The 21,574-nt window shown below is 34.3% G+C and overlaps 1 protein-coding gene and 1 pseudogene across 5 annotated transcripts in view; one reads left to right on the top strand and one right to left on the bottom strand.

Moving 5' to 3' along the window:
- Positions 1-21,574, bottom strand: part of TMEM135 (transmembrane protein 135) — a 336,711-nt gene that overhangs the window by 40,117 nt on the left and 275,020 nt on the right. For all 5 annotated transcript variants that reach the window (XM_074217071.1, XM_074217067.1, XM_074217068.1 and 2 more), the window contains one exon: positions 5,337-5,378. In XM_074217071.1, coding sequence (XP_074073172.1) covers positions 5,337-5,378 — 42 coding nt within the window. The remainder of the gene's footprint in view (positions 1-5,336; positions 5,379-21,574) is intronic.
- On the top strand, positions 6,242-9,321 carry LOC141508441 (BRO1 domain-containing protein BROX pseudogene; annotated as a pseudogene).

Genomic DNA, 21,574 nt, shown 5'->3' with positions numbered 1-21,574 from the left:
TTTTTAAGATTTTTCAAGGCAATGGGGTTAAGTGGATTGCCCAAGGCCACACGGCTAGGTAATTATTAAGTGTCTGAGGTCAGATTTAAACCCAGGTACTCCTGAGTCCAAGGCTGGTGCTCTATTCACTATGCCACCTAGACGCCCCTGAGATAAGTTCTTATAAAAAACTGTCTACTTGTTACATACTTTCCCCTCACCTTTTCCCAGACTCACAAAGCTTCTAATCCCACATTCTAATGATACTGATTCCTCATCTGTAAAATTAGTTACAGAAGGAAATAGGAAACCACCTCAATATGTTTGCTAAGAAAAACACCAAATAGGGTTCACAAAGAATCTGACAGAATTGGAAATGACTGAACAACAACTATACTTATTCTTGAACTGTAAAATCTGATGACCTTCCCAATCTCTCCCCTCAGCAGTGAACAGTCTGGTGAATATTGTACATGCACATTTGTGTTTAACATGTTTACAGAACAGTCATTTTTCTATAATAGGAATTAGGATTAGGAGAAAAGCAAGAAAAACATGAGATGGGAAAGAAATACATAAGAGAAATTTTTAAAAAGTGAAAATAGTGTTCATTCAGATTCTGCAGGGTTTTTTGCTTTTTTATTTCTTTTTGTTTTTCTTCCTCTGGATGGGGATAGCGTTGTCTATAGTCAGTCTATAGTCTATAGTCAGTTGTCCTAGATCTCTGGACTTAAAAGAGGTGCTTCCATCAAGACTGATCAACCCACAATGTTTTTGATATGTTCAATGTTCTCTTGCTGCTGCTCCCTTTGCTTAGCATCATTTCCTGTAATTCATTTCATGTTAAGCAATGATTCTTTATGCAATATATTTGGTCTTATTCTCTTGCCTAAACTGTTGCCCAACCAAGACTAATACCAATATATTTCTGGATCCTATCAGGATCTTAAATTCAGCATGCCTAAAATGAAAATCATTACTTATCCCCCAAAATCTTTCCCTGTAAATTTATTTCTGGTTAATGCACAACTATGCTTCTAACCATCTCAGAATCATATTGGACTTTTCTTCTCACACCATTCTTATCCAAACTGTTGCCATATCTTCACAACTCTAATTTCATAGTATCTTACATTCATTGCCTTCTTCTTCACACCAAACATTAATCAAGTTTAAGTTTTTCATTCATCACTTTTCTTTCTGGGCAACAATCTCCTAATTATCTTCCTGCTTTCAGAATACTATCTCCATATATCCTCCAGACAGTGGACAAATAAACATTCCTAAAGCACAGAACTATTTCATAACTTTGCTCAAAAATCTTTAGTTATTTTAGTTGTTTATAGACTAAAATTCAAAGTCCATAATCTTGCTCCCATTCACCTTTCTTTTCTTATGTTTACTTTTCACATATTCGACAGTTTAGTCAATCTGCACTAATAGCTACCCCAACTCAACATTCAATCATCCATCTCTAAGTATTCACATATATAGTTCTTCATCCCTGCACTCCCTTCACTTCTGCCTCTCATAGTTCTTGTCCTACTTTAAGGATTAGTTTGGCTGTCCCTGCCAATGTGGAGCCTTTCAGATTTCCCCAGCTGTTAATCTACTTTCTCAAATTAAGCAGTATTTAAATATCTGCATTCATAGGCTATCCCACCCCAGAACATAAGCTTCTTTAGGGCAATAATCTTTCCTTTTTTTCCTCTCTTTTTTACCTTCACTACCTAGCACAATGCCCTATACATAGTAGTTTTATAAAGAATGGTTGAACTGAAATTCAAAAACTCTCAAAACTAGTTAATAAAGAATAAAATAATTTCCATTATTCAATGAGAGTCAAGTTAATAAGGTACCATTTAAATAAAATATTTTTTATTTTACAAATAAATCTGATGAATTAGAACACAATAATTTCCTGATATCAATTATGAGAAATATAGTTGTGTTGTGGATATATTTTATTTGAATGCAAATTTTTACTTTCCTTCAACCTTGACATCTTGTCAAATAAAGATTTCATCAATACTAGGCCTGTATATTTAGGCTAAATTAAATGTTTAACAGTATAACTGTTACTTTGGAACATTAAATTTAAATTATTTGGTAAATCAATGCTATTTTGCTAACATTAAATTTAAGCAATTTGGTAAATTAAGGCAACTTTTCCCCAAACCTAATAAACTATGTGCATGTGTGTGTGTGTGTATGTGTGTGTGTGTGTGTGTGTGTGCGAATGTGTGTGTGTGTGTGCCTACATGAAGGCATTTTTTTCATTTTTAAAAACATAGCTTTTAAACTGAAAAGAAACCAGTTTCTAAAGTATCAGCTAAAAATTTTTACTGCTCACTTACTATGAGATGCATATCTTGCTAATTATTAATTAAAAGAACCTTGAGTTATTTCTGCTGATATCTTTTAATATTTATTACTAACCTCAATATATCTTTACATTTCTGAAGCTTAATATTAATACTCTATGTATAAATCATTAAAAGTAATTAATAATGATATTTAATATTACTATGAAGCCATATAATATTTTAACTTTAATTTCGAAAGAACACTGATAATAATATTCCTTATATGTTACATATTTATCATGTGTTTGTAATAAAGAATAAAAGTGTGTTATAACTAAATTTTGATTTAGTTTTTGGGAAGCTATGAGACCTACTTGATGAAATAAAACCAAGTAAAGATTTTTGTTTAATACAGAGGAGTATACAATACATGCTAAAGGTATACAAAGAATACCGGCAGGACAAAAGATATTTATCTAGACGATTCTATATCCTCTTCTACAGGAAGAATTATAAGATAATATATGAAGAAAGTCCAAAACAACAGCATTTCCATGACTAAGAGATAAAATAGATTAGTTCAGAAGCATAGTATATTGAATATAATTTTTGCACTAGTTCTAGAGGCAGAGACTTCACAATTCTACAGAGACAAATAGCGGTTATCATCTTAAAAGAAGGGTCTTATTAAACTTCAAAAACTTTTAGTTTTTTTAATTGATTAATAATAGGCTTCCTTGATAAATGCAATAAGTGGGAAGATATATATTCTAGATAATCACAGGAGTTTTGGATAAATACTACGGTACTATAATCTTCCCTTAAAAAAAATCCTCTACCCCCATGTTCAGACTTACTTTTATGGTAGCAACATGTTGTTAGTCACTCAGGCTCAAAATTTAAGATTTGACTGAATCTTCATATCTAGTAATATTCAACCAGGTTCCGAATTTTATGGATTCTCCCTATGTCTCCTCATAAATGAACATTTCCTTTTAATCCCCTACTGTAATCCTGGTTAAGAAATTTTTTTTTAATTCTAGTAAGAAGAAAAGTTGGGGGGGAGGGGAGAGTTGAGGATAATGGATTCCATTTTGGACATATTGAGTTTTAAGTCGTCTACTGGACGTCCAACTTGAGATTCTGAAAGGTAGTTAGAGATGTGAGATTAGAGTTAGCAGAGATTGCATCAGGATAGTTAAGATTTGAAAATCATAGTACAGAAATTATAATTAAATTCATGGGAACTGATGAGATTACTAAGAGAAGTAGCAGAGAGAGAGAGGAGAAAAGAGGGTTCAGGTTAGAACCCTGAGGGATACCTATAATTAGGGGGAATGATCTAGAAGAATATCCAGCAAAGGAAACAGAAGAACTGGTCAGCTATGTAGGGAAAAAACCAGGAGAAAAATGGTATCACAAAATACTAGAGAGAAGGAATTATCAAGGAGAAGAGGATGATCAATAGTGCAGAGAGGTCAAAGAGAATAAGGATTGAGAAAAGATCATTGATTTGGTAAGCAAGAGATCATTAGCAACTTTAAAAAAAGCATTTTCAATGAGAAAAAAGTTATATTGTAAAGAGACTGAGAAAAGAGAAAGAAGGGAGAAAATGGAGATAATTAACTGCAAACAGTTTTTTCAAGGAATTTGTCTACAAAGGGCAGAAGAGAAATAGGAGGTTAGTTATCAGGGACAGAAAGATCAAGTAAGGATTTATTTTAGTATTTAGTATTTATTTTAGTAGGAAATCAGCCAGCAGAGAGGGAGAAATTGAAAATAAGCTAAGATGATAGGGAACAATCCATTGGAGGAAATGGCATGGAATGGGATCACTTGAAGAAGTAGAGGGGTTAGTTAGTCTTGGTAAAGAGTAAAGTCTCTCCATCAAGTGAAATAATAGAAGGTACCTATTAGTAATAGGAGATGAGGGAGGGAGAAGAGAAAGTTCACAATAAATGGCCTCAAATGTTTTCTGCATAATATGGGGCAAGGTTTTCAGTTGAAAGAGTGGGGGCAAAGGAAGTCATTGTAATTTTGAGAGATGAAAAGGTATGGAACAGCACACTAAGGGAAGTGTAATAGTGAGTTGATATGGGAGTATTATACTAGTACTGGCTAGTAGCAGTGAGGGCCCAATTGAGATTGTGTAGCATAAATCAGTAATGGACCCAGTTAGAATAGTTGTATGGTTCTCTCCATCTTCATTCAGGAGCATATATGTTGAAATGAAGACAATGGATGATGGTAGTACTCTAAGGCTGAGGCCTGACTAAGAAGCAAGAGTCTAGAGATGATTCAAAAGAGGAGTAGAGTATAGAATTGAATTGGTTCACTAAAGGGTCAAGTTGGGTCAAGAAGAGGAGAGAAAGGCTAGTACAGGAAAGATGACCTGGGAAAGAAATGAAGGTTCAGAGGATTTGAGATCATGGTAAAGCTAATAACTAGGGTTTTGAAAGGAATACAGACAAGAGGTGAAAAGCCAATAGATTATGGTTCATAAAGGAATGACAAAATTCCCAATACATGGAGATGGTACAAAATGATTAAACACCAATTCGTAAAATTTTTTGTTATATTAATTCATAGATAATTTAATATTAATGACTAATATTTATATTGAGCCTTAAAGCTTGCAAAGTGTTTTCATAAAGCATGGTAACTTAACATATTAATATTAGTAAGTTAATATTTGATCCTCTAATAACCTTGTGAGATTAGAGCTATTAGTATCTCCATTTGACAAATGAGGAAACTAAGGTTTTAAGAGATTAAGTGACTTGCCCAGGATAGTTTCTAAGTAAAGGTCTGGGACAGAATTTAAATTCAGGTTTTCTTGACTCCAAGTCCAGTACTATATCCCGGGTAGGACCTACCTGGGCTGTACTCTAATGCTGGTAGGCACTATTCTCATAGCATGAAATTTTTATTTCCTTGAAGTATTATTCCTTGAAATAAAAGTATTAGTACTCAGACTTCATTACTTTTAAAGAAAAAAGGAGGATGCTTTAAGTGATCTTTTAATCTAAAGATAGTTGAAATATTACTTACCTAAGTGCAGAAAAAGAGAATCCTTTTAAGCCATCTTTGCACCTAAAACATTAAAAATTTACTATTATAAATGAATGCACTATGGGAAATAACCATATTATAAATAATTATAAATATTTTATATATCACATGCTTTTATATATAAAGTATATGATATCTAATATATATATTATACAAACATATATATATATAATTTATATATAAAATTTATAAAAGACATACAACATTTCATTTGATCCTCACAATGACTCCATAAGTGATAAAACCGAGATTGCCCAGAGTCTTGGAGATAATAGGTATCTGAGGTGGTATTCAAATATTTTCTTGATATTTGAAACTCTCCAAGTTTTCTTGACTAAAAGTCTGGCATTTTATTAAATTGATTAGGTTCCTCTCTTAAAATGTAAATGTGAAATTGCTCCTGAGAAGAGAACTATTAATGAAGTGTGAAAAATCTCTTTACAAACTTGCACAGCAAAAGATGAACAATGAAACAAAATCACACCTTAAAACAGCACAAATAGCTGTTATTATCTACAGAGAGCCCTAAGAGTTTGCAAAGTAAGGATATGGATAACTCATTTGAATAACAACTCAAGAAGCAGGTATTAACATCCCTTCTTTCCAGAAGAGAATTCTGAAATTCAGAGTAATTGGCGAATTTGCCTATTGTTAATAATACAGGTGCCCCCCCCCCCCCCCCCCCATCCGCCGCGAGGGAAGGCGAGGCGGCGCACAGGCCCGGCCGGGCGCGGGGGGCCGGGCCGGGCCGGGCGCGGGGGGCGGGGCCGGGCGGGGGGCGGGGCCGGGCGCGGGGGCCCCGCAGGCCGCTGTAGCCGCGCGCCGCGAGGCCTCGGCTTCCGCCGGGGCTGGGATGGGCGGGCGGTCACGTGCCCGCGGGCGCCGCCTCCGAGGGCTCCCGCGCCGCGGCCGCTCAGAGCTCGACCTGGCTCCTGCTGCCCCGCAGTCCTCCGAGAAGCCCGATTTCTTTTGCATAGATCTGTAGAAAACATCTGAAAAAATGACACACTGGTTCCATCGAAACCCACTAAAAGCCACTGCACCTGTCTCCTTTAATTATTATGGTGTAGCTACAACTCCTGCAGCTTCAAAAATTTGCAATGATTTGAGATCATCAAGGGCACGACTGCTTGAGCTATTCACTGATTTGACCTGCAATCCAGAAATGATGAAGAATGCAACAGATTCCTACTTTTCTCTTTTGCAAGGTTTCATAAATTCATTGGATAACTCTACTCAAGAAAGTAACTGAGATATATTCAAAACTTTAAATGGACTGATACATTACAAGGACATGTTCCAAGTGCCCAGCAAGAGGCTGTGTTTGAATTGATTTCCATGGCATTTAATGTAGCCTTATGGTATACCAAATATGCTTCAAGATTGGCTGGAAAAGAAAACATAACAGAAGATGAAGCAAAAGAAGTACACAGAAGCCTAAAAATTGCAGCTGGGATTTTCAAACATTTGAAGGAAAACCATATTCCCAAACTTATCACACCTGCAGAAAAAGGCAGGGATTTGGAAGTTCGACTCATAGATTCCTACATTATTCAATGTCAAGCTGAAGCTCAAGAAGTTACAATTGCTCGAACAATTGAACTCAAACATAATCCTGGCCTAATTGCTGCACTGGCACATGAAACAGCCAATTTCTATCAAAGAGCTGATCACTCTTTATCCAGTTTGGAGCCTACATAACACTGCTAAATGGAGAAAATATCTTCACTTGAAAATGTGTTTTTACACAGCTTACACTTATTGTTATCATGGGCAGACCTTACTGGCAAGTGATAAATGTGGTGAAGCAATCAGATCTCTCCAGGAATCAGAAAAATTTTATGCCAAGGCTGAAGCACTGTGCAAAGAATATGGAGAAACCAAAGGACCTGGAACAACAGCCAAACCTTCAAGTCATCTGTTCTTTACGAAACTTGGAAGTCTAGTGAAAAATACTTTAGAAAATTGTCAGAGAGAAAATGCATTCATCTATTTCCAGAAAGTACCAACAGAAGCACCACAACTTGAACTCAAAGCAAACTATGGTCTTGTAGAGCCTGTACCCTTTGAATTTCCTCCTGTAAATGCAAATTGGAGACCAGAAATACTGACTGCATTTGATCTCACCAAGAGGCCAAAGGATGATAGTGCCAAACCCAAACCAGAGGAAGAATTGAAACCAATCAAAAAGCCTGATATCAAACCACAGAAGGATAGTGGCTGCCATATTTCCTAGAACACTATAGACATAGTGAACTCCTCTCTTGTGGATTGATTTTAACTCTGGGATTAGATTCTTTTTTGTGATTCCTCTGGAGCCTGAAGAATAATTTGCTTCTTTCCATGTGGGCCTTCACTATTTTAATGCTCACTTTTTTAATAGGATGGGTTGTATATGGGTTGTATTTTTTTTGTTGTTTTAGTGCTTTATTTCTTTGTTTCTACTTTAATTCACTAGAACAGCTTCTGTAGATTTACTTTGACTTGAAGATCTGGAAGAAGTATTTTTTTGGGGGGAGGATTTTAGAGTAATAAATAGTTTCAGATTAATATATTAAATTATGAAAAAGAATCATGGTTCTTGTCACAAAAAGATGTGTTCTCATTTCTCACCTGTCATTGAAATCAGAGGAGAAGTATAGATGAGAGTCAACAAGGAAAAACAGTTTTTACTTCCTTATGGTTATATTGCATCATGGTACAAACCTGTAACACTCCCAAGCTATTTAATATTTCTCATGTAAAATAGCTTTCCTATAATGCAAGAATCTGAAAATTGTTAGCAACTAGACTCCTTGATATGTTTTTGCTTGAAATTAATATTTTAAAAACCAGAATTGTAGTGTACATGTTGGAGCATTAATATAACCGAATTTTATTTCTAGTTGATGAAGCATAGGCTTAACTTTTTTCTTGAGCTAAATATTTATTTTAAAGCCCTTTTTCAAGAACTTATGTGACTAAAGGAACTAAGTTGTATATAACAAGCTTTAGTATATCTATAAAGGTAAGGTAAGAAGAAATCATTCCTTGGAAATTATATACCATAATGCAGAAAATTTTTAGACTTGAAAAACTACCTCTTTGTAATTAACAGTGGTTATCCTCTATTTCTCTTTCAAAGAAGTGTCCAAGTCAATGTTATTAGTTTTCAGACTTAAATATATCCTCTTCTCATAAGACTTTAAGTAATAGTTGGTGTGCTCTGTTAGAATGAATGAATAAAAAGCATTTATTAAGTGCTTACTCCTTATTGAGCACTGTGCTACACATAATAGAAAGTTCTACAGAGCAGAGGGAAAGGTCTGGAATTCTTGAGGATGCAACAATAAGGTGGATAACACAGCTCAAAGGTCCTTAGGTGTAGCAGGAACTTGAATAACTGACCATGAGTCTGTTAGCATGTTAGAAAGACTGACATTATGACCTGTTGGAACTTAGTATTACTTTTGACCAGAGAATATTTCAAGATTGAGAGAGAGCAAGAAGTTAGATAAAAGGTGAACTGGCTGTGAAGGAGCTCCAAGCAAAGCAAAGTTAGTGTATCTAGGTACAGTGGGGTTATAGCAGATGATGATACTTTAACAAATTGTCAGTTGTTGAAATGTAGACCTAGAAGAAATCCTTAGAAATGGATCATTTAGTCTAATTCCTTGGCAAGCATTTGATTATTTTGCAGTTTTAACACTTTTACTAAATGGTGCATCACTAAATATATTTACAGAAGCCTTTTTGGTTTTGAAATGTTTGTGGATCTCTTTTTTTTTAAAGTTACCAGAGGTTTGATGTAAGCCATACTGACCAAATGTTAATCTTACATTTATCACTGAGTGGCAGTCAAGCCTAACATCAACATTAGCAGTGCTCTGCACATAGAAATTTTTCATGTATATTATGTTTTAGTGCATTTCACCCTAGATTTATTCCATTTTCATATTGAGTATTTTATATATGATTCCTTCTTCCATACATAAAATAACATTCAGTGTATATCATTTTTTTGTAAGATACTGTAAATACTAAGAGTAATGATTGACAGTTTTATAACGGGTTGGAAATAAATATCCTGTTTAAAGCTGACATACAGCTAGAATCTTCTGACATAAAATTTTGGCATATGGAGGATTTTTTAAAATGAAGAGGTTGGGGGTGGCTAGGTGGCGCAATGGATAAAGCACCGGCCCTGGAGTCCGGAGTACCTGAGTTCAAATCCGGTCTCAGATGCTTAATAATTACCTAGCTGTGTGGCCTTGGGCAAGCCACTTAACCCCATTTGCCTTGCAAAAAAAAACAAAAACCTTAAAATGAAGAGGTTGCGTGAAGGTTAGACATCATATATGTTACTGTTTATATTAGTTCTACATAATTATTGTCTGATTGTCAGTCAGTCCTGGTCTTCTATTACTGTCAAAATCATTGATTCTATAAGGCAATTCCTGTCCCACCTATTCTTAAGAAGAAAAATTTTACGTATCGGGTTCCTTGAGATTTTAAGATTTATTTCCCATTGAATATTTATGCTTTTACTAAGTTAATAAGACAACTAATGCACAAGATTATGATTTTTCTCAGTAAAGTTTTTAAAAGCTATTCTGTTTGTATACTATATATATATTAAATTGTATCAATGTTAAAAAAAATACAACTTACAACTATGGAGATGGATAGGATCTGGTTCTATTCTTTTCTAGTTCCAGGCCCATCATTCTTAAAACAAATATATTTTCATTTAAAAAGTCAACATAATTTAGAACTTTAATCTATAGGCTGAAGAATGATTCATTTGGGAGTAATTTTCTCCATTATTGGAAGTAGGAAAGGAAAATTTTCACTTTCAAGCATTTGCATTGATAACAATTTGCTGGAAGAAATCAGGAGGTCCTGTAAATTCATTGGGAATTTTTTAAAATAAAGATTCTGTGCACTTCAAGGTGGAGCTGGGAATCTAATGCCCCAATTATTAGTTATTTAATTCCTTGAATGCATAGCTTTGCCCAAATGGGTAGCCACATGTATTGGGATTCTAGCTATCTCAATTTTCTGATCACCAGATGAGTCTAGGCAAAGCAGATAAAATAAAGCAAAGAAGAATAAACAAGAAGAAAGATCTTCTGGCTTATGTCCAAGAAACAGACATATTCAGTGTACAAGGTTTATTTAAACTACTACCTACCAGGTCACATTTAATAGTCTTCTACTACACTATAATATGATGACTGGGGTTTTTCCTGTGGTACTATCTGATGGTGAACCTATTTCTTCACCCAAAAGTCAAGTGATAAAATCTGACAAAAGACAGTGCTTTTATAAAGCTGCATTAAAAGTACCTTTCTTTTCTTGAAATCAGGCCCATCACAGAGGCTTAATGGTGGTGGCATAGCTGTTTAGTTATCTAGAACCATACTCCTTATATACAACTACAGCAAATGGTATTACAATGATATCTATTTTAATTTACTTTCACAAACTGAATATTTCAAAATGAAAATCACTAACTTCTCTCTTCACCTTTTTATCCTTTAATATTATAGGGAAAGTAATTTATGACCTAATTAACAATCCTTTCAGTAGCTTTTTGTTATTGATCATCACCAAAAGAAAAGAAAAAAATGGAATTATTTCAAGAGGAAGTGGTTAGTATTTTCCCACCATTTTAAATAAGGGCAAGACATTTTAGAAATCAATTTTTATCTGTGTAAGCATGTAAATTTTTTTTAATCCATAAGAAATGCTTATCTATTTGAAATCGTACTATGCATTTTTAAATTTTATTTAAGACAATGGGGTTAAGTGACTTGCCCAGGGTCTCACACAGCTAGGCAAGTATTAAGTGTATGAGGCCACATTTGAACTCAGGTCTTCCTTACTGGTGCTCTATCCACTGTGTCACCTAGCTGCCCCCACAGTATGCATTTTTAAGGTTTTATCAAGTAAAACTATTTCATTTTAAAATAATTAACTTACTTTACCCACAATGCACAGAATATATTTCATAAAATATGGCTACACACAATAAGGCAAGAAAAAGGGTGAAGACATAGGAAACAGATATATTTTACCTAAACGTTGAAATATTAGAATTGAAAAAAAAAACAAAACAATAAACTCAACTTTTCTCATAAGATAAGATTTCTATATCAAGGTCAAAACTTCAAAATTTATGAATAGAGAGGTGAATCAGAGGTCTATTGACAGGAAAAAACAAAGCAGTAAGGTGATTAGAAGATTATCTGGGAACAAAATATGTTTTGATATTACTATTAAAAGATAGCAATTTATCTTGGTGGAATCCTGAATAAAGGATTTTTGACAAGTAACTCCAGATTTGTGACCTTAAACAATGAATTTAATTGCTGTTCAAGACATCAAACAGTAGTTTTCAAAAATAAAAAGGGCATCTACAAATGAATTTGCAATTTCATTATAATGGAAGCTTGGTTCTTTTAACAGGACCCTGTGGGAAGTGCTTCATATTGGGAAAGTCTGAGGACTTTCAAAGAGGACTATTCTTCTTTCCATTCATGTGCATAATGTCCCATAATGTAATTGGGGGTCAGATGTCTAAATCCAAGAGAACAAAAAAAGTAATTATTCCTACCAAAAAAAAAATTAAATCTTATAAGGCTCTAGCTAGCCTTTAGGAAAAGCTTCAGATCACATATGTGATGTAGTACAACTTTAAATTTAAAGTTAAGATAAGTATGATTTCAGATGTAGGATTTATTACTATGTTGCCAAAGGACATTATGAAATGCCTTACTTTGTCATAGATTTGATTATATTTGATTTAAACTAGGTTTTCTATTAGTACAATGTTGTATAATGCATCTGTCTCTCCAAGCTCTATAATCTGAAAGGCTATAATGTCTTTTCCCCAACATCAGCTTTATAAGACTATTGTATTTGAGACAATTTAAAATATAATAAAAAAAAACCTGACTCAATCTTAATCTCATTAAAATCAAATTCAATTTATAAGTGTGAACATGAAAAAACACAAAGTATTAACCAAGTCTAGATTCTAGCAAGACATAAATTAAACTCTCTAGTCTTTCTTCCTTTCTGCCCTCATTTGTTCAGAAAATATTTATTCAGAGTCTTCAGTATCATGGAATGATTCTGTCAAATAGCATAATAAACAAAAGCATAGAAATGGTGTGAAAGAGGTTAGTTTTAAGTACTAAACAGAAGGGAGAAATAATATTTAAGCTCAATTTAAACAGCTAATTCATGAGTACAAATAGGCAAAAACATTTATTTAGAATATTAGAATGAAAAATTAGATTTAACCAAAAATAATTCTTTTAAAAGAAATAATGAAAGGAAACCAAATATTTTAAGAAATAGAAAAGGAGTCTGAGAAAAATATTACTACAAAAGTATTTTTCTCATATATAATCTCCATGAATTCATAAAATACAACATGTCCCCAGTAGATGTCCCCAGTAAACTATTATTGAAAGCATATGTAATCCTAATTCCAAATAAAAAAAAACAAAAGCAAATCTTCTCTGTAGATTTTTCCTTCAAAAAGTAAAATCTAAAGCATTGTAAATGTTGCTTTAATCAAATCACTGAAATTTCTCAGAATAAAGATCCCTTAATATTAAATCCATAAAATGAAAGATTAAAAATTACCAGATTTCATTATTTCACAAAATATTAAAATGCTCTAAGACAGTGATTCTTAACCTGGAGACTGTCAACTAAGTAAAATACATAGATTGAAGTAGAAGAGAAAAAAAAGCTAGAATAACTAGAACTTTATCATCTCATCCAAACTGCTCTGGATTAGAGCTTCAGTCTGATAGCCTTCAGCATGCCTGGAATGCAAGTTCTTCAAACTCTAAGCTTCAATGTCAAATTTCAAGTCCACTTCCTACTGGTAGATCACAAGGATCCCCTTAGGGGTTAGCATATTTTTCTTTCTCAAATAAATTATCTTCCTTTACCTGTAAATTCCTTCAAAAGACTCTGAAGGTACTTAGGTACCCCATACATGGCAAAGTGTTTTGCATATACTAGGTGACATCAAGGATAAATTCAGTCTCGTATACAATGAATAAATTACATTCTCAGTGGTGGAACTGACATATAACTGCTGAGTTTATGATTGTGGGAAAAGGAGAGGTAAATGAAGGATTGGAGAAAGGTAAATGTTATCCCCATTTTTAAAATGAGGAAGAGAGGAAAATACCAAGACTTGGTGCTGATTTTTTTTATAAAGGAATTATTGGATAATCAAAAGAATTTACATTAAAATTTGGTTCTTTAAATGATGGACTTTTCTAATATGATTACAATATCATGGCAATTTGATGAATCTTTTTATTCAGGATCTTTTTTATTCAGAAACATATCAACCTGATAAAGAAAGGTCCCTTGTGTTGGTTTTATCCTCTATAGCCTAAGAAAAAATAGTTCAACTAGGTAGTTATTTATGCCTAATTTAGCAGGGTTGTTAAGACCTCAGATGATTATTATGTTTGTTTTCTGGTGTTCTCTAAATTAAACATTGGAAACAATTGGGGATAAAGTTGTAATAAGTATTCCGTCAGAATCAGATTCCTATTTAAAGTTAGAATTGCTTTTGCTTCAAAATTCAAACTGAAAAAGGTCATGCTCCAAAATGATTTTAATTGGTGGGGAACGGAAAATTACCTTTTGACCATTTTCTGAAAAATATAGATTAATTATGATGATATCTGCCCCCAAAATGAACCAGTAATGGCAATACTATTATAAATTAAAATGCAAGTAAAAAACAAATTGTCTTCTCCTTGAAAGTAAGTGAAAAAATTAATCCCAGTCAATAGAAAAAGAACAAGATTAGACTTCATAAACATTCTGAACAATTATAATGAATAAAATCAAAATAACTTTTTGTATACGTACAAAGGACATCTTAGAAGTAGTCGGGATGCTGAGTTCAAATCCTGCTGCAGGCACTTACTAATATGTTACCCTGAGAAAAGTCACTCAACCTCTGTTTCAGTTTCCTTAATTGTCAAATGTGGATAATAATAACTATCATCCTCTCAGGGTGGTTGCGTGAATCAAATGAGAAAATATTTTGGCAGCTAGGTGGCACAATGGATAGAATACCAGCAGTGGAGTCACGAGTTCAAATTCAGCCTCAGACACTGAATCACTGAATAATTACCTAGCTGTGTGATCTTTGACAAGTCACTAAACCCCACTGCTTTGCAAATACATACATATACATACATACATACATATATATATATATATATATATATATATATATATATATATACACACACACACATACACATACACACTTAGCACAGTTGGATACATGGTAATAAATCCTTCCTTCCTTCCTTCCTTTCTATCCAGCTTCCTCCCTTCCTTCCTTCTCTAGACTTCAATGTTTTCATCTGGTCTTACCACTCTCCTCATTCTTAGTCTTTGCTAAATCAACATCAATTTCCCTAAAAGCCCAAGATTTTTTTTGCTATACAAATTCACCTGAAAGTCCTACATACATAATATTCAAAATATTTTTTACCTTCACCCTATATAGGCATCTTTTCGTAACTTTCCTTTTTTGGATTATGTTTTTCATCACACAGGTTCATAGTTTTGGAAATATGAACTCAATTCAATTCAAATCAACAAGCATTTATTGAGCATTTATTTTGTAAAAATCAATGTGCTAGGCAAAAGGGATACAAGTTATCAATCAACAAGTATTTATTAATCATCTACTAGGTGTGAGGCATTGTACTAGGTATAAAGAGCAGTTCAAAAGCCCAAAGTCACTTTGTCAGAATAAGATGTGCAGTGCTTGAGGAGCAATCAAACTCCAATTCACCAAGTCGGTGAAGTCGGTAGGGTATGTAGGTAGGATATGTACACCTCAACCCCAACTTGACATGCCAGCTCCAGTCTCCTTGGTTCTCTGCTTCTAATACTTTATCTTGGTTGGATGTGCAGAATTCCAATGGCAGGCCCTGTGTTTCTCCTTCCTGACTGTTCCTTCATTTTATGAGTATCTTCCCTTAATAAAATTTACTGGCTTCCCTTTGTCTGCTGTGTATTCTACTGGAATTGCTAGTGGTGCAGTGTCAAAACTACTGTTTGCTATTTAATTAGCAAAGAGTAGGTCTACATCCCAAATCTTTGTCTCAGGGAATAGAAGACAAAAGGGATGGCTTCAAAACAAACAACTGCAGTCAGCCCAATATCACAGCTTTTCCATAGACATCAAGACACCTTTTCCCAGACACCAAGGTTATTGACTAGAGACCCTGCCTCAATTGTGTATCCCTTTGTTTTTTTTCCCTCTATCACCTCAATAGGCATCTTTCCCTATACTGGACACTGGTACTCCAAAATATCCTAAATCTATATGAAGACAAATGGTGCTACAGAAGCTTAGGACATACAGATCCAGGAACCAGATATATAGAGATGATAGCAACATGTGTGAGAATTCAGGAGTTAAGCAAGAGAGAGTAAAGATAGAGAGCTTAGGAAAAAAACTTTAGTGAAACCCATGATGTGATGAATCAGCAAATGAAACTATAAAAGACTTAGCCAGATAAGAAGTAAACTCAGAGTATCCAGGTGAAAATACCATCAGCTTGGCAATTAAAGAGTTCATTGCTAATTTTGGAGAATGTAATTTCTGTTTACTGAGTCAGAAAGGAAGTAGAGGCAGAGATTGCAGAGAGCTTTTTCAATGATTTTGGGAAACAGTGAAAAGATTCATAGGATTAGAAATACAGATATGTAACTAGTGGAATAAAATACAAACCCCAACTTTTCTTACTTCTTCAAGCCCTCTATCTTTTTAGATCTCAAATCTAGTAGATTCTACCTCCAGTTTCTTATCTATTTTCTTCTCTCCATTTATAGAGCCACTACCCTCAGTTCAGCCTTCATCATGACCACCAGGATTACTGTAAGAGCCTTCTTTAGTTTAGTGACTCCACTGTCCAATTTGTCTTCTATACTACTGTGAAAATAATTCAAACCATCTTTAAAGCAGGCCCAAATCGCCAGGATGTCTAGTTAGGAATAATGGAAAAGAACCCTGGTGCTATTTTTGATGCTTTTCAGAACTGGGGCAATGATTAAGAGGGATGACCAGGACACTGGGGACATTCATATTGTGTCCTAGAAGGTGAAATTCTTGGACTGATGTAAGACAAACTAGAGTGAAAGCACTTGCCAAGAGAATTTCCATTTATCAAGAATGAAAATCAAAGTTCAAAAACAATCAGATATGCATAGTTCTGACAGTAAACAATGCTGATTAGTGATCAAGAGGCATTAGTCATATGACCTGCCAGAAAGCTTCCAGAAAACCAAAGACTTTGGATGGGGGGTGGGGGGGGGGGGAGGAGAACATGGGTGCAGGCCTGAGAGGAAAAGGCCATGCTGACAATTAGACCATTGTCAGACTTGTATTCACTATCTTGCTGCAGCCCAGCATTGTTAGAGCACCATGGCACCTTGCTGAAATGAGAGGGAAACTACATTAAAATGCCAAAGACTCCCACAGCATTCAGACCATCACCAGAAGTTCTATTTTTCTATCAAATCAAACCATGTGGTGAAACAGTTCTGGAAAAGTTACTGAGAAGGATGTCTCTGTACAACATTTCCCTTACTAGAATAGAAAATGTCGATCACCCCATCATATACATGATGTCATGGTCTTATTTGATTATGAAAGACAAATAATAAACTGACATCCCATGTCCTTCCTCCATCCCTGTCACCTTTACCTCATGTCCTCACCTCTACTCATAGAACTGAAAGTTTTCTTCACATCTCAGCTCAGGTTTCACCTCCTCTGGAAGGGTTCTCACAGTTGTTTGCTCTCTTCCCAATCAAAGGTAGATTTTTACATAGTTCCTATTTATTTTTCTATTTCTATGTTGTATTCTCCCTTCTCCTCAGGAAACAGAAGTTCTTGAAGATAGGCACCGTTTTCTCTAGTAGAAGAATAGAGCCTTCCACAAATAGATCATCAAATGCAATGGTTTAAACAAGGCTCCATTCTTCTGCAACCTATGGGTTCTTTGCTGATCTTTAATAAGGAGTATCTCAAATAGCTGATGGGCTATTTGTAATTTACGAAAGTCTCTAAGAATAAAGTCTGAAAGGCCAAGCATATATCTGTTAAGAATCAAATGGATTTGTTCCATACTTCTAAAGTAAATCTATAACACAACTCTCATTTTTATTGTTAAAATCCCACCATCTGCTAATGGTTCTCACAATAAGCTTCAGTTATTCAGCTTAAGCCTATTAAATCATAAAAACTTTTCTTCATAGTAGTTACAGGAATAGGATCACACACTGCATATGTGTATTTGTAACTTTGTACATGTGTAGTTAAACTCAGAGCTCAATTCTAGTATTTTCATTAACAATAAGGACTTCTGTATATCTACTTTGATTTGGACAGAAGATGAAAATTATGTCTATGGCATAGCATATGTTTATTCTGAGAAAAGTTTCTTAAATGAAGTTTCTTTTTAAGAAAAAATAAGAATTTATGTAGCAGAATTCTAAACAAATTTGTTTTTTAATCTACTACATATCAGTAATTGTAAGATATTCATGATTTTTAATGTAAATTGCATTTATTTTTCCTTTGTCTTATACTTGTAGTGAATTTACACAGAGATATAGCTAACAACAAATTATACCAATTCCATCCAAAACTAACAAGAGAAGCTATTTTTCATTTTTCAAAAGTTTTAAGACAAAGACCTTGACTCATCTAGATACCTTTTTATTCTTTTTGTATATCTTTTTTTTGTACTAATCAACTGGCAGCATATACTTCCAACTGATATCATTCTTTGTCCTGAAAATGGATGGTATTTTTCATTTACCCTGGTTTTTTCCTTTTTTTCTTTCTTCCATGTAATCTCAATATATCATTTAATATATCATTTAAATAGATAACATAAAATATATCATACCATGATCTTTTAATAATGTCATCAGTATTTCAGACACCTGACCTGACTCACCTTGACCAAAGGCAAACAATGGACATGTTGAGGGAATTCACAAAGTAAGATTAAGAATGGATGGACAGAATTTGGATAAGAAGATAACATTCTCAGAGACACTTGTTTTACATATTATCTCTGTGTGATGTGACATTCTTTAGGGAGAGTTCAGCAAGAAATATCAATAATTAAGACTACCAAAAATTTATACACTTTAGCTCCAAATCATTATTGTTTTCCTTAAGTCTCAGAGCAAAAGACAATTTTTATTCCATGCCAAAGTTAATCTTTCAACTTGCATTTTTGATACCATTTTCTTAAGTCTGCTCTAGGACCTTCCTCCCTCCATCATCACCATCATCATCATTATTTGTTCCATTCATCTTAAATCCATCCTATCCATTAAATCTTTTTAAATTATTTACAAACATGTCAAATCTTCTCAAATCCAAGAGTCCTCCCTTAACTTTCTATATTTATACTAGTCAGCTATATTTCCATCTCTTTCCTCTCTTTTATGGCCAAATCTTTAGGGAAAAGATTGTCTAAATATAATGCTTTTATTTATATACCACTTACTCTCTACTCAGAACCTTATAATCTTACTTCAATTCAGGCCACTCCACTAAAAAACTTCCTCTAAGATTGAGGGCCACTTTTCTAGTCTTGATCCTACTTGATAGCTATGCAACAGGCAGATCACCTCTCCTATCCCTCTCCTCCCCACTTTTATAGAATTCACTTCCCTTTCTTGGCTTTAGAGGGAAATCATCTTTCTACTGATTTCATCTCCTTCCTCTCTTTATTGTCCCCTACTCTGTTTTCCTTCAAGTGTATTCTTTAAGAATCTGTCCTTGGTCTCCTTGTCTTTTCTTTCTATATCTTCTTCCTTGGGAGTTTCATTGACTCAGAATTTCAATTACTACAACTACATAAATGATTCTGAAATCTATATACTTGGGCCATGCCCGTATCTTGGATTATATTCCTGCTTTTCTATCTCACTATATAAGGGCTTACCGGTAAAGACAGACAACTAGATGACACAATGGATAGAATGCTAAATCTGGAATTAGGAATAACTGAGTTCAAATCCAGTCTTAATAAATTAACTAGCTGTGTAACCCTGAGTAAGTCACTTAACTTCTGCTTGCCTTAACCCACTGGAGAAGGAGAGAGCAAACAATTTCAACTACCTCTGCCAGTGTGGTCCATTCATAAAGAATTGGATATGACTGAATGCCTAAACAACAACCACCACTGTGTGTATACATAAATATGTGTATTTTATGAAAGTTTATGGAGAGGTGCCTAGATGATAGAGAAATAGATTAGAAGTCAGGAAACCCTGAGCTAAATCTGACCTGGGATACACAATATTTATGTGACCCTTAACTGTTGCATGTCTTAAGTTTCCTCAACTGCAAAATTAAAAACAGCCCTTATTCCCCCGATTGTTGAAAAGATTCAACAAGATGACATTTGTACAATGCTTAAAACAATGCCTAGCATATAATAATATATCTCTTCCTCTTTTCCCTTCTTCATAAAGCCCTTAGCAAATTTTAAAGTGTTATATAAATACCCATTTTTTCATCTATTTTTTACAGCTTAGTGCTACAATGGTATTTTCAAGATATTAAATGAGCCAGAGGAAGGTATACAATGAGCTATCTAAAATCCATCTACAAAATTGTTACAGAAAAACAAGAATTACACAGGATGAAAAGCAGGAACAGTGTTGTTAAGCAGTCTAGGGTTCAATTTATGTTGGTAGACTCATCATGTGCATTCATGAGGTCACATTTAAACATATTAATAAAAGATGAGAAACTAATGAAGATGCTTAAACAAGGGAATGACTGGTCAGACTTCTCCACAAAGAAAATTTATGCAGGATTCTGAATGAATAGCCAGGGATGTACATAGTAGGGAGGGAGAAAGAATGTAGACAGTGAAATGAGCCAGATAGAAGCCTTTTTAAAAGCCCACACAAGAGGTAAAGAGCAACTGAACTATGGTGATGAAGGTTGTAGATAGGACAGCAACAAGAAATACTACTGAGGCAGAATTTATAGACTTTGGCTACCAATTACTTCTCATAATGAGAAGTGTAATATTGGCAAAACTTATCATAAGCCAATTATTTGGACCCTTGAGAAGGTAAGGAATTCTGCTGGAAATGCTGAATTTAAAGTACCACTGGAAATCTAGATGGAGACATAATTAGGCAACTGAACATGTATTATTGAAGTTCAGGGTAGAGAGTAGAACTAGAGACCTACATTTGGGCAGTGACAAAGCCCTGGGAACAGGTAAGATCATCAGTGTAAAACAGTAGAGAGAACTTTAGGCCCCACCTACATTCACTAAGTAGAAAGGGGAAGAAGAGATAATGGAACAGAAAAACAATGAAAGTCAAGTCAAGAAACCTATCAGGTAGCTCTGGACACAAAGAAAGGCAAAAACAGTCTTTGAACTCAAGGAGTCCACCATCTAATAGGGGTACAATGGGGTACAATGTCACTGAATCCAAGAGAAGAGAGGGGGAATATAGTGATGAAGAATATAAAAAAGGGCCAAAGGTAATGAGGAATAAAAAGTGTCCACTGGATAAGAAGATAAGAAAATCATTACTTTCCTATATCTGTGTAAAGTTAAGGTAATGTATGGGTATGGTAAATTAGAGAGTCCTAGGAAGAACTTTCCAGGGTAAAGAAAGCATATTCTAGGTCCTAAATAGAGAAAGGAAGTAAGAGACTTTATCATATTAAAAAAAAAATTCCTAGAATACCAACCACAACATCAGTTCCAAAGCCAAGTTATCAGAAATGTCAAAGAAAAGGGATTGTCTCACCTTTCCACAGCTAGGAAAGCTGTTGCACTGTAATTGTAAAGACATTGATCACTCAGTAACTTCTGAAAGAGAAGTTTCCTGTGACAGTATGGATTAAAGTCAGATTGCAAGGAGTTAGGGAATGAATGAATGAGTAATGAGGAAGTTGTTCTTTCTAGAAGTTGGCAGAGAAATGGAAAACACAGAGAAAATTGTTGTTGGGGGGGGAAGAAAGTGCTTTGAATTTTTTTTAGGGGAGAAGGTTCATTTTAAAATATAAAACATATTGATAGAAGGGAAGGAGTCAGTAAAATGGTAGTAAATGAAGACAACATAGGAGAATGATTAAAAAGAAACATTAAGTTTGTGGAAATATTCTA

This window comes from Macrotis lagotis, chromosome 1 (genome assembly GCF_037893015.1).
Source record: "Macrotis lagotis isolate mMagLag1 chromosome 1, bilby.v1.9.chrom.fasta, whole genome shotgun sequence".
In the NCBI taxonomy this organism is placed as follows: Eukaryota; Metazoa; Chordata; class Mammalia; order Peramelemorphia; family Peramelidae; genus Macrotis; species Macrotis lagotis.
The sequence above is the reverse complement of the archived record's forward strand: the minus strand, read 5'-3'. Positions and strand labels throughout refer to the sequence as shown.